Source organism: Choloepus didactylus, chromosome 5, assembly GCF_015220235.1.
Source record: "Choloepus didactylus isolate mChoDid1 chromosome 5, mChoDid1.pri, whole genome shotgun sequence".
Taxonomy (NCBI): domain Eukaryota; kingdom Metazoa; phylum Chordata; class Mammalia; order Pilosa; family Megalonychidae; genus Choloepus; species Choloepus didactylus.
The window spans coordinates 525,264-542,753 of record NC_051311.1 but is presented as its reverse complement, the minus strand read 5'-3'; the positions used below and the strand labels follow the sequence as shown (position 1 = coordinate 542,753).

General features: G+C 38.5%; 1 protein-coding gene across 6 annotated transcripts in view; it reads left to right on the top strand.

Moving 5' to 3' along the window:
- Positions 1-17,490, top strand: part of MINDY3 (MINDY lysine 48 deubiquitinase 3) — a 96,667-nt gene that overhangs the window by 67,935 nt on the left and 11,242 nt on the right. For 5 of the 6 annotated variants that reach the window (XM_037837636.1, XM_037837635.1, XM_037837639.1 and 2 more), the window contains 4 exons: positions 2,316-2,388; positions 8,050-8,122; positions 10,347-10,434; positions 14,239-14,310. In XM_037837636.1, the coding sequence (XP_037693564.1) occupies positions 2,316-2,388; positions 8,050-8,122; positions 10,347-10,434; positions 14,239-14,310 (306 nt within the window). Of the gene's footprint in view, positions 1-2,315; positions 2,389-8,049; positions 8,123-10,346; positions 10,435-14,238; positions 14,316-17,490 lie in introns of all 6 variants that reach the window. The other variant, XM_037837637.1, reaches the window with a different exon arrangement.

Genomic DNA, 17,490 nt, shown 5'->3' with positions numbered 1-17,490 from the left:
CCTCCCCATTCCCTAAAAATGTTCTTTTATTTTTTAACCAAGAAAAATATTCTCATAATCCCTTACCCCATCTTTAGGTCATATTTTTCGTATTTACAAGTTTTAAGTAATATTTTCAGTTACGTACTTATTAGTAACCAAGAGAGGTTGAAATAGAGCACGTGGTGAACAGAAGGGAAAGCTATGATACCTGACATGCAGCCACACACCTTCTCCACCACCAGAACTTCTATTGGGACGCGGAAGGGGCTGGAAGAGACAGGGTTGGAAATGGGTTAGGGAGCTAAAGCTTATAGCAGAATAGAAACTTTGCCATGAAAGTTTGAGGGTGATAAAGGAGGCTAAGTAACGAGGATGAGGCCCAGTGTTAGTAGCTGCTCCCTAAATCTGACAGAAGGGAGCAGACTGGCCCTGCAGTCCTGGCATTGGCCAAGGTCATCTCAGACTAGGGCTGCGTTTGTGATGTGTTAGGAAAAGCAAAGAGGGTTTTAAGAAATAGTGTTCCAGGTATGTTAAATGAACATAACCCAAGAATCTGGCTATATCTACCAAAATTGCAAAATTCCTTTGACCCAGCATTCCTATTTTGGTGCTCTGCCCTACGAATCCAACTGCGCTAGTATGAAATGACCTGTTCAAGTTTATTTATTGCAGAGTTGTTTATGATAGCAAAAGATTAGAATCCAAGCTGTCTGGTTTCCTGGCTGCTATGACAGCTACTACCCAACAGGTTGGAATAATTTCAGGAATTTATTGGCTCACAGTTTTGGCGTCCGGAAGACTTGCTTTCTCTGGGGGTCAGTAGCGTTCTGGCTGCTGGCAGGCCTCTGGGTGGCCTTCTCTTCCTAAAGCCTCCAGTCGTAGGGCTGAGGCCCAGCCTCGTCCAGTTAGGCCACCTCCTAACTAAAAATAACATCTTCCAAAGGCCCTATTTACAGGGCAAGATTAAGAACATGCAGTCTGCCCCCACCTGGGTACTTAATTCAACCCACCACATAAGCTTCCTGCAGTAAAGGACTAGACTAGATCATAAAATCAGAAAGGCTCTGAACATTTGGTCAGAGGAAAACATGGCACTTAGCATGCCATTTTCTGCAAAATAATATCATTGAAAATGCAGGAAAGGGAGAAATAGGAGAGTCATGCCAGATGGTCTTTTAATTTTTTGTGTTATTTTGTCTTTTATTGTAATTCATTAAAAACATCTGAGGACTTGCATAGATTGCCTGTTATGATTTGCTTGTTGTTTTCCACATGAACTGAACATTCTGTTAAGGTTTTCAGGAACCGAATCCTCATCCTCATAGTTTTATAAGAACTATTCTAATTCTCACAGTTGATTCCTTCATCTGTGAACAGGGGTGAACCGGTGGGACGATTAAGAAAAAGTTTTACTACATTTCTTACAAAAATTTATATTTAAAATTTATGCCCTACCACTTCTTATAAAAGAATTGAGCTGCTGGGAAGGCATACTGGGAAACAAAGTCTTTATTGAGGCTTGTCTGAGGGCACACATTACAGGCAAGGTCTTGGACCAGAGCTGTGACTAGAAGACAAAAAAGTGGAGCCTGGATTTTGGATTCACATCATTAAGTGGTGGAAGCTCAAAACAGCTTAGATAGGTGGGCTGAGGTTTGCAGGGAATCACAAACAACATTGAATCTTTGTGCTGAAAATTTTGGTAAATAGTAACATTGCTTACTATGAGAAGAAATTAGTCATCATAGAGAATTTGTTTCATGTGGAAATGAAATAATTCTGCCTTTAGGGTGTTTCTTTTGAGTTAAGAAAAGTTAAAGTTCTGGGCATGCAGAACTTGATTGATCTTTGGCTAGATATTTGATATAGCATGTATACAAAAGTCATACATCTCAAATGCATTGATATGTAATTGTCTGTATTATTATTTGCTATAATAAATCCCTTGACTTTAGTTTTGAATACTTGAAAACTACTAGAGTATATTTTAAGTTATATTCTTGCCTGGACACTATTGTTAAGCAAATGTATAAATCCTTAATTTTTGAAGATTGCATTTTTATATTAATTATCTGTTTAATGTATTACGGTTTTCAGGTGTTTTTATAAAAGCATCGCATGTCATTCTCACAACAGTTCTGTAGTTGGAGTATTATTCCCATTTTTCAGATGTAGAAATTAAGACTCAGAGTATGTGACTTCCCCATGACATAGAAGTAACTCAGAGTCCTCTGATTCCAAATGCCATCATTCCTTCACCCTGCCCTTGTTTTGCCTGTTTGATTTAACACCATGGTTTTAGCTGTTTGATGCCATGCTTTTTATCTTTTCAGGATATGGCTTTAGTTGCTCCCGAGGCTCCTTCAGAACAAGCCAGGAGAGTTTTCCAAACCTATGATCCAGAAGGTAAAAATTCCATTATTTTATTAGCACCAACTTGGTGTTTTGTATCTTTGTGTCTTTGAAATATATTGATTCTTAGACTTGAGTTTTATTCAAAAGACTTAATGAGATTATTGACTGATACTTAGGTTGCATTTTTAAATTTTAAGTAGGAAATGGTGAAAACAGAAACAAATGTGATCCCATTCTGAGCTAGTTAAGTTTTGTCATGGTACAAGGTTTTCATATTTCTTAGAACATTGGAGTTATTGTCACTTGAATCTTGATTGTTGGTATTGTTCAAAGGGGGAATATACTACCTTCTGAAAAAACTATTTGAAAAGTAAATTATTTCCTTATTTGTTTATCCAAGTGAATATTAAATAAGCCAGCCGTCCAGAATATTTCTGTATAATTAATTGTGCCTCTTTTGAAACCGGGCTTAGCTGTTCTACCTAAGTAACACAGTGTAGTTTTGAGAATTTTACATATGTATCACTAGCAGGTCGACTGTATCATTGTTACCTGGGTGTTTTGATCACCTTTGCATTTATATACTTCCTAAATGGTTATGACTAAACTATTACAGCTAGCTCACTGACTTTTCACATAGGTCTTTAAAACCAAGTAACACCTTAATTTCCTTTTTTAAGTTACCAGGTAGAAACACAAGTTGCTAGATCAGTGAAGACCTTATGAACTCTTGAATGGATTCTGTTCTCTTTGTAAATACCATTTTTCTATCTCGACACTTCTTTTACTCTTGAGAAACTGCTCTTTTGCTCTCTGAAAATCTGAGTCATGCAAAATCAGGGAATGTATCTTTTCTCTTACTAAGTACTAGCAGGGCACCTTTAGGCAAGTGACTTGAGGTCTGTAAGTCTGTTTTCTGACTGCATCCACTCCCAAAGGCTCGGCGAGTGATGTTGTGAGAGCCCCTCGGCCAGGCGCTCAGCGCAGCCTTGGTCCCCTTCCTCCACCCCTTGTGCTGGTTGTTGCTGTTAATCTGCTGGCTTTGGGTTGCCTTCTTTCCTTCTTCCACTCTACCTGTTTCCTCTTGGGATTAATAATCTTTTAAATATTCAGTAAGATTTCATTCTAAACTTCTGGGTAAGGAAATAAAAGTGATTTACATCTTTATGTTCTCCTATCACTTAATGAGTTTAGCCTCTTAATAAATCAAATTAAAATTGAATCATTGCTGTGTGACCTGCATCATTGTGGGTGACTTAGTCTTTTGCCACCTTGAATCCTTTGTTGGAAAAGACAAGAAATGAATTGTTTCTTTCTCTAAATATTTTTGATATATTTTGAACTAAGGACCAAACTTAGCCAAGGACGACTTTTAGAAACTCTATCAAGTAAATGTGAAAATAAAATTCTTTAAATAGTATGATACAAAATTCAAAGAAATGTCATTAAAGTGAACTTAGATTAGTCAGAGAACTATCATGAAGACTGGGGGGGAGATCACATTGGCAAATGGGAGCAAAAAGTGAAGGAAGAGTTCTATTATTATGAACAGCAGCAGAAGATAGTGATTCATGTGCAAGGAAAAGCTACCAAAGTGGCTTGAGTGGAAATAATAACAGTATGCAGAATTTACTAAAGAGAAGTGATGCTAAAGGCAACACATTGTTTTGAATAACCAAGCATAAAGGCTTTAATTCCTATCTAAAGAAACATATTTCAGAAAATGATTGAACAATTTCATGTGGCATACCCTTCCTAGGATTTATCAAGGTATGTTTTGTGTTCTGACATCTCTAACCCCTTCCTAGATACTCATGTTTTATGGACCTCCTGTTCCAGTGGAGGACTGCCCATGCACACTCGCTTGGCAGGATAAATTTGGGGACATATTTCTACCTATGTGGATGCTCTTCAGGTCTGAGGGGTGAATTCCTTGCAGAATGGGTTCACTGTGAGACGAGTGCAGGACAGGGTGATGACGAGCTCTGCACCTTGCCAGAGTTCCAGTCAGGTCCAGCTGAAAGTAAACTGCACATTTCTTTCTGACCTCATTCCTACAATTCACTAAGCTAGATTGGGTTGAACCATGTTACGTGGACAGAGCACTTTGTTTAAACTTGAAGTAAGGATTAGTTTGAATAAACAAATATGTAAATATAAGATGTCATTGAGTAGCTGCCGTGTGTCAAGCAGGGTGTCAGCCCTGGGGTGAGGGAAGCCCCACCCTCCAGCAGCTCCTCCTCTACGTGGAGCCAGACCAGCTGCCCAGCCCGCCGTGCTAGGGACTGAGGGCGCTCACTCAGTTGTGGGTAAAATTATCAAAGTTGTAATAGTACATTGTAAGGCACAGTATGATAGAACATTTAATCAACATAATTTAACTTTTAATTATTTTGTTAAAACAAATAGCATTAATTTCTACGTAACCGAATCTAATATTTCTTGTATATTCCTGTGCTGATTTGAGTGTATTATGTCCCCCAAAATGCCATTGTCTTTGATGTAATCTTGTGTGGGCAGACCTATCAGTGTGGATTAGATTGTAATTCATTGAGTGTTTCTGTGGAGATGCGCCCCACCCAACTGTGGGTGATGACTCTGATTGGATAATTTCCATGGAGGTGTTACCCCACCCATTGAGGGTGGGTCTAAATTAAATCACTGGAGCCATATAAATGAGCTGACAAACAGAAGGAACTCAGTGCAGCTGAGAGTGACATTTTGAAGAGGAACTACAGGCAAGAGGGACACTTTGAAGAATGCACAGGAGCTGAGAGAGGAGCTGCAGGTGAGAGACAGTTTGAAGACAGCTGTTGAAAGCAGACTCTTGCCCTGTAGAAGCTAAGAGAGGACAAACACCCCAAGAGCAACTAAGAGTGACATTTTTGAGGAACTGCAGCTTAGAGAGGAACATCCTGGGAGAAAGCCATTTTGAAACCAGAACTTTGGAGCAGACACCAGCCACGTGCCTTCCCAGCTAACAGAGATTTTCCGGACACCACTGGCCATCCTCCAGTGAAGGTACCCTTTGTTGTTGGACACTTTGTGGCCTTAAGACTGTAACTTTGTAACCAAATAAACCCCCTTTTATAAAAGCCAATCCATCTCTGGTGTTTTGCATTCCGGCATTAGCAAACTAGAACAGTTCCTGAGAAACTTTACTTTCTTTCACCTGAAATGGTTTGAAAGATGGCCCAAGAGCCCCCTCACCCCTACCCCGTCTCCTTGTTAGTTGTTTCTAGCTCAGGCATGAGAACCCTTTTCCCGGCTGTCCCTGCCGCATCTGAACTCCTCGTACATGCTTCCTCCCTGCTGCAGCACTCCGTTCAGCCAGTACCTCTCGAGAGACCTGTCTGGCTCTCCCCTCTGTTCCTTCATCATTCAAAACGGACCTCATGATTGCTGCATCTTTCTCTTGAAAGTCCGACTCATTTCTTCACTAGACTACTCACTCACTCAGTGACTTTCTTCTTCATCAGTGCTCTTTTTGCATTGAGTATTCCTTCCCTCTACCTGGGCGCTTTTAATCTGACTTTGCTTGTATAAACTTTTTGGTTTATAAACAGGTTTTTTCCCTTTTCATGTTTTAAACACTATTTAACTGTATTAGAATATTTACACAATAGCTGCTTACCATCACAACTGCTGTGCCTTTTCATTTTCCCCATTCTGAGTGTCAGAGCCCGTGGAACTCTGTTTTATATTCACACAGTTAATTTTTGCATTCAAATTCTACTTTTTCTTTTAGTGCTTTTTAGATCTGCTTGACTAGTCATCACATTGTGTTCACTCAGATTCCCTTTGCTTTCGGTACTGAGGTTTTCTTACATCGTGTCTCTCTTCTACCTGTTTCCATATTCTCTGAATATGAGGCATCAGTTGACTGAATGCCAGGTGACCTGGGTTTCATCTGTTTCAGAATTACTGATTCTGTTCTTTTTCTAAAGGATTTATCTTAGTAGGTATGATTGATTAAAGAATAAAGTAACATTTAAAAATAAGTTTTTAAAAAAGGCATTTCCAAATCTCCTCTTCCAATCTTGGGCATATTGTCTTTGAAAATTAAAATGCTCCATTAGGAAATAGAGTCACTGACCTGGTACAGCTTTTGTTACACTCCTGTATGTTTGTGTTTTATACTTGTAAACCCCATAGTTACCTTAAAAATGTTTGAAATGTTTAAGCTTGCAGTTGATGGTGTATAAATTAAGCCTGGTGCTCAGAGGCCACGTTGCTGTGTTTGTGGTTGTCGTTTGCATCTCTGTACAGTCAGTCAGCTCTTCCTGGGGGTGGGTACCGGGCGTCAGCCGGCACTGGCGAAGAGCTCCTAACACACAGTGCCTCTGTCGAGTGCGTTTACACCATAGCCCATGCACACAGAGCCCGTCCAGGTAATTCATTGTTCCTGTCTGCCAGTGGCCAAATAAAGCCTGTTTTACATTTGGAGATTCTGAGCTTTTAGCTATGACCTAACTAAGCAAAATAAATATTTTTTTTCTTGCTTTCAAAGTCATCAAAGCTAGGCTCACAAAACCTGAATGTTTTCGTAAGTGCCTTCAAATAAGTTCTTCTTTATTCTCTTTGCCTCAAATTACTAGTAACTTGACATTAGAATTACTCTAAACCTTTAAACAAAGAATTGTTATTTTTAATTATCCCAAATGATTCTTAGCCCTTTAATTAAAGTCAAAATCTGTCTTCAAATGAGTCAGCATCTGCTTATGAAGTTTAAGAAAGGAGAAGACCTTTTTAAAATTATAGCATCTTCATTTCCTCTCTGATAGGAAAGGTGTACATTCAAAATCCTGCAAGAGCAACTATTCTGAGTTCCTTTTTAGGAGCAGGACATTTGGACTTCTTGTGCTCTGCGGCAAGATTTTTTTTTTTTTTTAATCATCTAATCCTGAAAAGGATATTGTGTTGCAAGTTGATTTAAAACTGAGACAGTCTTCAGGAATGAGTAAATGGATAGGGGAAGTCAGACACTGCACATTTAAGGAAATGAACTACTTGTTCAACTACCCTGCAGGCTTTGTGTGTATGTCATATTTTGTATCATCACTGTTTAGGCCATTTGCCAATTCTGTTTCCTCATGAAGCTAAAAAAAAAAAAATGGATATTTTCTATTAAAAAGTCTTCAACATTTGTTTCTAGTCTGCATTTCAACTTTGAATTTTCATTAAATCTATGCCTTATCATCTGTTATAGGGGTCTCCTTTCTTGCTCATATGTTGTCTGCTACTAAGTAACAGTGGATGACTACACATTCTTTCAAAAAGTTAAATAACATTGTAACAATAGGAATTTGTTGGTAAAGAATTATTTCAATTGGATTTCTTAATAGGAGTTTAAAGGATCAAACTGTGTATTGAAAGATACACTAATTCCTAAATGTTATACTTGTATGTAGAAAAGGACTTTTACCCATTTAGATTTGTAACCCTGATAAGAAGATTTAGTTTGACTTTAAGGTTTGTTTGGCATTCTCAGAGTTTTTTTTTTTTATTAGAAACTCATTAACCTTGAAATAAATCTTTGCCTGTGTACCCAAGAAAAGTAACATGTATATAATATAATAATAGGCATTGAGCCTGAAATAAATTTAGCTTTTTGTATCCCTTATGTGATTTTCACTGGAATCTAATCAGCGATATTAGCATTACTTCGGGTAAATTCTTATTTCAAGTTGTTTCTGATATTTTTTTTTCCAGATAATGGGTTCATACCTGATTCACTTCTAGAAGATGTGATGAAAGCTTTGGACCTTGTTTCAGATCCTGAATAGTAAGCTAAATAGGAACTATTATTTAGCCAACTCAAGAATATTGCATTAAATTAAAAACATTATATATAATAAAATATATTAAATATAATATATATGACTGTATTGAAACATTATGAATCTCTCTGCATAGATAGATTTATCTTTCTTTATACCTGCTTATATGGAGCATAACAAAACTTTAGGAAGAATTTGGACTATCGTACTTACAGTGAGCTTCCTTTCCCCCTGCACTTACTGTCATGCTTTTTTAAAAGTGCTAAAAAAATAAGATTTTTTCTGTAAACTTGAAATATATTCTTTCTTTCTGCCAAACCTTTTCCATTTTTTATAGTTTTGTATGTGTCTTTCTTTGCTTTGTAGTGACAGTCCTGCTTAATGTAGATACTGCTAAGGTCCTGCTTAAATAAGCAGCAGGCCTCTGATTTTCAGTCTGAAGTGAAGATGATAATGCCAAATGATTAAAGTAACTAGTCTAAAGCCTTTATAAGTGGCCCCAATGTATTACAGAATATAGTTTTCATAATCGCCTAACATTAATATTTGCCAGTGTCTTCATTCTTACTGTTATGTTTTATGTATTTTTACATCTACAACTTCCTCCTTAACTTTGGGACCTTTAATTACTATCCATGAAAAAACAGCTCTCTCAATAAGTGGATTACATGTATCAATCAAATTTAGAAACAAAGTAGAGATCAATTATGATCCGCAGTAACTTTTCCTTTTTTTTTCTGCACAATTTTTTTCTTCAGCAAGCGTTTCATCTGACAATGGAAAAAGTTTAGCTTGCACAATCTGACAAAGGGATTCAGCAAAAGCAATATAAGCTGTAGTGGTATTCACAGTTTTTAGAATTTGGTCCTATTCTGTTTTTTGAATAAATTCAGAGGTGTTTTCTTTGAAAGTGTGAAGTACATGTAAACATCTGTACACGAATCGTGTCTGAAAGTATCTCTCATTCTTACTACCTCAGTCTATGACTTTAGGCCTTATAATTATTTCCATCTCAAAGAGGAGAGACTTAGAGCTGGACTAGCCCAGTGAGTGGTGAAATGATGATGACTGTGTTTCTTCTAAACTGATTTCCAAGTAGAGACCACTTTGGAAATGCTCTAATTTGGTTACTAACATTTCTATCAGTTTTGTGTTGTGTTTTTATGTAAATGGGAAGGCATAAGAAGGAAAAGTTAATTTGCTTTCAATTTCTTATGCAGATGGCTATATTCTCTCCCTAATTTCCCGCTTCATCAGAATACATAGTGCACCCTGAATTACAAAGTTAGTACAGTGGATTTAGTCAGATTGTGTTTCCAGAAGCGACCGAGAGATGAACTGCGTGCCTCACTCTCCTTCGGCCTGTAGGCTCATGGTACTGTGTGGAGGGTGCAATACATTAAACTCACTCAGGACAGTGTGATCTTGGCTTGAGTTGTGCCATGTCATAGCCTCGTGGCCCGTCTCAGACCTGTTAAAATGTCACCTTCTTTGCATGTGGTACAGTAGGTATTTTTAAGTTGCCAATTATAATTTGGTAGATAACATGGAGAATAAAAATTTTGAAAAAGACCATTTTCATTTTTAAAACTCTTCCAACTGCAGTCCACCTCTCTCTGCCTTCTCTGACCTATGTGGCTGCCCTTGGGCCAGCAGTGTCCAGGCCACTCACTGTGACTCAGTCTGCCTTAGCTCTTTGAGAAGAATTTCACCTTTAACTTCAAGGTGCATTGTCTAAGAATTTTAAGCCACCATTTCATTATTCTTGAAAGTAAGCTTTTTGAAGAGATGTTTTTGATGATCTGTGGATCACTGCATTGTAATGCTGTTTCTTTTCTCACTGGGCTTAAAATAACGTTGTGTGTTTTTTTAAATTAAATGCCTCATTTGATTGCTAAATTCAGGCATACCTATGAAGCAAAGAGAATTTGCCTTTGGGAGGTTGTAAGCCTGTTTTTAAATTACTTACCTATAAGGAACAATATTCCAAAGTCATCACAATAATTTAAATTTTAAATAGTAACAGATTACTCTGGTTTAAAATAACCAGGGTTTGGCAATTTAGATGTCATTCCTATGTATTTGTCATTAAGGTTCTAAAAAGAACAGCTCTTAGGATTTTTGGCAGTCAAATGTGTTATAGTACCAGTAATTTAATCACAAAAGAAGAAAAATAAGCTTCTTTCTTTTCCTTTGGTATCCACTGTTTTTCTTTTTTTCTCTCCATAGTATAAACCTCATGAAGAATAAATTAGATCCAGAAGGATTAGGAATCATATTATTGGGTCCATTTCTTCAAGAATTTTTTCCTGATCAGGTAACATAGCTGAGGAACTCTGTTTATGGTTTTGTTTTATTGAAATGGTCACCTGTGATTGTTTCAGCATTTTTTCCTTCCCCTTTAAAATGTTGTAGCCTGCAGATAAGAGGCTGAGAAAGCACTGTTATAATGCAAAGACCTTCCATGCAGAGGGGACAGGGAGTGTGCGGGTTCCAATACAGTAATTCAGATCTTGGATTTGGTGGAGGTGGTATGTGTGAGGGGGTGACGGCATCTACACCAATATGTGCACATAATTTGTGGAGTAAAAAGAGAAAGGTTTCCCTTCTCCCAAAGAACTCTTGTTAATAGATTGGTCAGTGTCTTTTCAGAACTTTCTAAATACTGGGAAAGAAGGTAAAAGAGCCTGTATGTAGTAGAAGCTCCATAGTGAACCCAAGTTCCCGGGGAATGGTGTTGAGTGCAAGAACAAGCTTTGCATGGGGCTGTGCCATGCCCTCTGGGACGGGCCCTCCATGGGCTTTGAGAGTTTGGTGGGTAGAAATCTGTGCCAGCCTCAGGACCCCTGAGCTGTGTCTGGGTCACTGGCCAGCCACTCTCCCCTGCACCTGTACCTAAGTGAAGGATTTCACCACTAAACCAGATTATTCAGCTATGGTGATCATGGCCATTTCATCACATATCAGCAGGTTTAATTGAAGTTCATTGTTTAATAGAAAAAGATTTATTGCCAAGTAGAAAAATTATAAATATTGGTAGAGGGAAATTTTCAAGATATAATTATTAAATTTCAAGATTTAACTGTTAATTTGATGTCTCAGATTTAAAGACTCTCTAACAGAATAGACAGTATTTAACACATTCAATTTTGGTAGTGTGAAAAAAGAGGAACCCATATTTTCTAAACCTGATCCTAACCTTGTGTTAGTATGAGAAAATAAAGTAAGGTAAAATTCAAAAAGTTACTGAGGATATCACAATTTAGGCTATTGGGCTTTTTAAGTTTTTGATAAATGATTCATGAAAAAATAGATTAATTTTATTTTACAATATTAGAAATAATGTTTTGGGTTGTGATGTCCTGTATGTTCATACTCCAAGTCCTAGGTTTAACTACTAAGAATTTTTTTGAAGTTCTTTGTTGGAATCTAATAGTGTGTTTTAGATAACTTGATGAATGTTTGGTAAATTATAGCATTTTAAACTTTTTTGATAATAATTTTACTTTTTACAATATTATTAGATTTACTTTTAGTTATTGCATTTCCAAGGCTTGATGTCATAACATTTAATATAAATACTGATTTCTTAATTATTAATTTAGTGATGTAGAAAGATAATATTGTTCATTTTTAATTTTGAAACGATTGTGAAAAATGCTTGGCAATCAGAAAGTGAGACAGTTACCAACTGTGTTGGAAATATACTATCTTATAGTTGGTCAGTTACATGATGCTGCTTATAGTTACTTTAATAACTCATTAGTTCAGGAATTAATTTTTTAATTGCAGTGGTCCCTGAGGTAATTTGAGTCCTGGTCCCCTTCCGTGTTCCACATAGCAGCGTGTCTGTTTTCAACGCAGTTCCCTCGGGTCTTTCTCTTCTTCTTTGCCTCGTTCCTGGTAGTCTTCACCCCAGCCTGGATGGTCCGCTTCCATCAGCCCAAGCACGTGGTCCTCTTGTGGCTTCCCCTTAGTGGACTCCAACGGCCTGCAGACGTGCAGATCCTCGTGCCCTCCCCAGGCCTCGTGGTGGGGCCCAGCGCCCGGCTTCAGCTCTCCAGGTGGTTCAGAGGGAGGCCTGCCTGTCGCCCCCAGCCACACCCCAGGGGAGCCCAGGCCGCCCACAGGTCCTCTCTGGTCACAGCACACACAGTGCCCTGTCCCTCACTGCAGGCCAGGAGTAAGTGATGCGAACTTGCAAAACCTGGTCAGAAGGACCACCAGGAAAATATTATCTGACTTGAGGAATCCTTACAAATGCTTAACGCGGTGCTGTGGAGGCAGTCTCTTTTGCCTTGAGACAGAGTGGGGAATGTGAGAACATTTATAAGCATTTCAGAGCAATTTGTTTATCATAAGAATAGCAGCAGAGGCCATTTATGAAGCACATACGTGCACCGGGCACTGTGTGCCTTCCAAGCTAGGTGCTGCTGCTGTCCACCTTGCCAGTGAGGACACAGCTGGCAGGGACTGGCTCACAGACCCCCCGTGCTGCACGCCCTTCACTGGTGTTTCAGGAATTCATGCTGACTGCTAGTGACCAGGGCTTGAGAAATAGTGTGTTTTATTATACTAAAATGTTTACTTTTTAAGTTAAAGCAAATTAAACTCTGAAAAACAAGAGCCAGAATATCTACACAAATGAGTGCATAGACTCATGCATACAATTAAGGAAACTAAATAATTTACTGATTTTTCTACTTTGTGTAAAGCATTTTGAATGGAATACAAACAATTATAAGAGCGTAGATTTTAATTGGGAATACAAAGCATGAAAAGTTAAAAATAGTTAAAACTTTAAATAGTTTTTCAAAATAGCAGTGAAAGAGATAATACAAAGTGCCATATGATTCATTCCCAAATTATTTAGGCAATTGTTACTATAAGGATTTCAAAGCAAGAAAGAACCCAACTAGTGTAATCAGGAAAAACTTTACAGAAAAACTAAGATTTGTACCAGATCTTGAAAAATGAGAAAGGAGTTAAAGATGTGAGGAAAGAAGGAAGTCAGAAAGGCATTTTAGAGAAGATTAAAATAGATCATGAATGTGCAAAGGGGCAAAAACAACAGGTCTCTTCCATGGGTAGATGAGTAATATGCTCGTCTAAAAGAGAATTCAGGAAAGGTGTGTCATTGGAGATGAGATTGAAAAGGTGGATTCTGTCTTCTTGGTTGGAAATCACAGAACCTCAGCCTGGATTGGCTTGGGGTGGAGTGGATGAGAATTGGAAGGAGCAGCGCACAGAAATTGAAGGACTGGCATTGGGCAGGCATTCTCCCAGCCCCTCTCTCTCTAGGAAGCTGATGTGATGGTTGTCAGCAGCTTTCTTCCCTTGATTCCAATTGGAAAAGATTCCAAGGAGGGCTCTGGCTCCACTTGGTTCCTGCGCCATCTTTGTATCAGCTGGTGATGGCCAAGGTGGGGACGTGCTGGGGCAGCAGGAGGAAGAGTGGAGGGGATCACCGGGGTCAGGTCGTTTCAGGGGCCCCGAGTGCAGGTAGAGAGGGCTGCACGTCATCTTTAGCTAATTGAGAACCAAGTGTAAAGCAGTGGAATAACTGACCAGAGCCCTTAGCTGGGTAGTGTCAAGTCTCTTTAAACACTATAATTGTGTTTTTACTTCTCGCTCATTAAAAGTTGGCAACATTCAAATGACATTTTCTAATTCAATATTGTGAACCAAATTGGAAGTCTTGGTGCGTAGTTGTTTGTGGTCTGAGTAAAAGTGATATGATTGTCTTTCTGTATTTATTGAAAGGGACAAATGATTCACAACCAGAGAAAATGCAGAGATATATTTTATGGAAATATTTTTATGTTTTAGAAACTGGTTCTTTAAAAATAACTTAAAGTAAGAATACACATAGTTACAAACATAAAAGAAACTAGTGTAGAAGCACTTAGAGCACAAGTGGATACTCCCCCACTCCACAGACCTTCCCAGAAGCAGATTTGCTCGCATGGCTGTTTTGGCTTTTAGGATTTCAGGTAGTTAAACCCATAAATCTTAAATTTCTTCCTTTTATCAATATAAAGGATGAGAAATTAAGAAAGTTACATTTTACATTCAATTGCTGATTAGAAATTGCCTGATTTGAAGCTTTTGCTTGTAATAGGGCTCCAGTGGTCCAGAGTCCTTCACCGTCTACCACTACAATGGACTGAAGCAGTCAAACTACGACGAAAAGGTAAGGTAAGCCAGAGTCATTTGTCTGTAACCGGGTTGATGAAATAAGCGTATGAGTACATCACAGTGATTGATTCCTATAAAAGTGCTACCTAACGATGTGAGTCCAGCAGTGTCTTCACTGTCAAAGCATGTTTTAGAACCGGTCGTTTTCGGTTTGATCGATACCTGTTACCTGGTGAGGTCTATGCTGACCTGTAACAGTAGCCTCATTGTGACAAAATAGTAGACTCTACCTGCATGTTGGTGCCATTGGCTTTAGACACCCTAAATCAACACTGACAGCTAGTCCAGTGGGCGTTTTGACAGAGCCATTCAAATGGAGACACGGGTAGCAGGGTAGCAGTGAAATTTCTAATTAAGAAAAATATTTTTGAAGGATTTAAATTCCTAACCGTTATAGCTAGCAGTTATTGAGCATTTACCAGGCATTATATTAAGAACTTTGTTTCATCTTTGTTTCACAACCACCCTAGAAAGTAGATGTTATCTGTCTGTCCCCATTTTACAGAGGAGGAAAGCAGCTTGCCCAGGGTCAGCTGCCAGGAGATGGCCAAGCTGGGTGGACGTGTGCCAGGTGCACTCACCTGGTTCGGAGGGGAAGTTTGGTTTCACCGATTAACCCTTTTTAATCCCACATGGGTTTTGTCCTACACATACAACCTATTAGGTGCATTTATTCAAGTAATAGTCACAGCAGACATGGCTAACATTGGCAATTGTAATTTCCAACTTTACGATTTCTCTAGAGAGAATAAGGCCTAGCATTCCTTTTTATTTTAATATACCCAGGATCTCCATTGAGATTGGCCTCAGAAAATAGACCATAATTTAGAAAAAAATATTCTACATTAAATACATTAATTAATGTAAACTACACTAATTTTAGACCAAATCTGAGTCTAAATATGTTTTATTTTTTATAATAAAATATAAATTAGATGTTTTATTAAATTAGATCCAAAGGTCTTTCCACAAGAAGATAATTTATTCATATATATAGCAAAAAATATAAATTGCTAATGAGAAAACTTGGATGCCATTTCCTATTAAGTGTTAACAAGTGGTTTGTCCAGATTTTGAAGTTTTTCTTAGCCTTACGTTGGGGAGGTACTTTATGATCACTGATTAGTTATTGCCCAACACAGTCCCTGCAGGAGCGTTCGGTCAGTGTCTTCCGTGTCTTACAGACAAAGCATCTGAGACAGGGCCACGCAGCAAGCTGCCGGCAGAGCAGGGCTGGCACCGGGTTCCTGACTGCCCACCCGGGCATGGTTGCGGGACCTCTTGCCTGGGTAGTATAGTAAGTCTCCAGAGAAGGTGAAACACTAACATGGCACTTAGCATATGAACAGCTGTCAAGCACAGCCTACCAGCTACTAAGTTGCAGAGGTAAAATGTTGTGAAGTTATTCAGGAGCGAGAAAAATGACAGACCAGATAGTACAAAGCTGTTCAAAGGACCGGCGGGGGCGGAGGGCAAGCGAGGGTTCTGCAGAAAACAGGTCCTGGTCAAGCAGGCCAGCCTGGGCAACATTCTTTGTGGACAACTTTTCAGAAAAGGGTGTTTTGCTTTGGGGAGTAGAAAAGTAATTGTACTTTTAATAGTAAATTTACTTCATCAAAACTACAAGGAAACTAATATATTAACCAAAGTAAAGATGCAAAAAAAAACACATTTCATGGTCAAGTTTGTCTTTAGAGATTCCTAAAAACGGGAATAGATTTATAAAACCAAATATTCTGACCTAGTATTATAACGTATGCTATGCCTATATTTAATTAAGTTTTTTTTTTATTAGAGAAGTTGTAGGCTTACAGAAAAATCATGCAGAAATTACAGAGTTCCTATATATTCCCCCTCTTAATAGTTTACATTAGTGTGGTGCCTTTGTTACAATCAGTGAACCAATATTATTGTATTTATTGTATTTCATGTGTTTTTAAGGAAACTCATTTAAGGCTAATAAAGCTGTTTCTTTTGGAAAATAGCTATGGCTTTTATATTGGTAGAAACATAACTGCAGTCATGTAGGTATCTTGAAAGACGGCAGTCGATATCTGTCCTTTGCATTAACCTGCAGAATCAGAATTCTCTAAACGTTGATGTACACACACCGTGAGCCCGTTGTGATGAGTTAGTGGATCACTTCACAGAGTCCTCTATAAAGGTTCTGGGTCGTAAGTTGTCGGAATAAAGTTTTCTTTGATATCTACCTACTAATTTCCATTTTATATGGTCATTGCCACTGTGTATAGATTAGGTTAGTGTTCCGGTTTGCTAATGCTGCCATTTTGCAAAACACCAGAAATGGATTGGCTTTAAAAGGGGGCTTATTTGGTTACAAAGTTACAGCCTTAAAGCCATTAAGTGTCCAAGGTAAGACATCAGCAACCACTGGAGAAAAGCCATTGGCATCCAGAAAACCTCAGTTGGCTGAGAAGGCATGCGGCTGGCGTCTGCTTGTTCCCAGATTGCATTTCAAAGTGGCGTTCTCCAAAATGTCTCTTTTAGCTGCAGCCAGTTGACTGATGATTTAGTAAACCAGCCTTCTGCTTTATTAACCAGCCACGCAAATGTTCTTGCAGTAACGGTTAGGCCAGTTCTTGATTGACTAGACACCTGGACACCATCATCTGGTCAAGTTGACCCATGAACCTAACCATCATAGTTCGCCCTTTGTCAACTTGGCAGTTAATACACATCACCTTAAACCATACTTTATCTCTAAGTAGAGAACGGTAACAGACATATAGTTTGCCTAACAATACACAGCTGTCCTGTGAACAACCGGAAACACACTAAATTTCTCCAAAATAGGGTGCAAGTCTTTGGATGACATTAACTCTCAAACTTGATTTCCATTAACTTAAATACTGTGAAGTGAACAATACAGCTTATGTCATATGGTAAGGGGATAAGACAGAGATGAAAACAAAGATATTTGTTTTACAGACAAATACAAACATACTCATAACAAAACAAGGAGGAAATATTCATGCCATCATAGTCCTCGTTTCTGTAACTGGTCGCAGTTCATATTTATCGTTATTTTCTTCCACTATCCATTCCATGTTCCCTTTACCCTCAGCAAGCTCTTCAGCTGGCTGTGGTTCTTTGCCTGGTGGGGTGACCCAAACCTTCATTCCTGAAGTTTCTTGGCCATTGGTAGTCCTGCCTG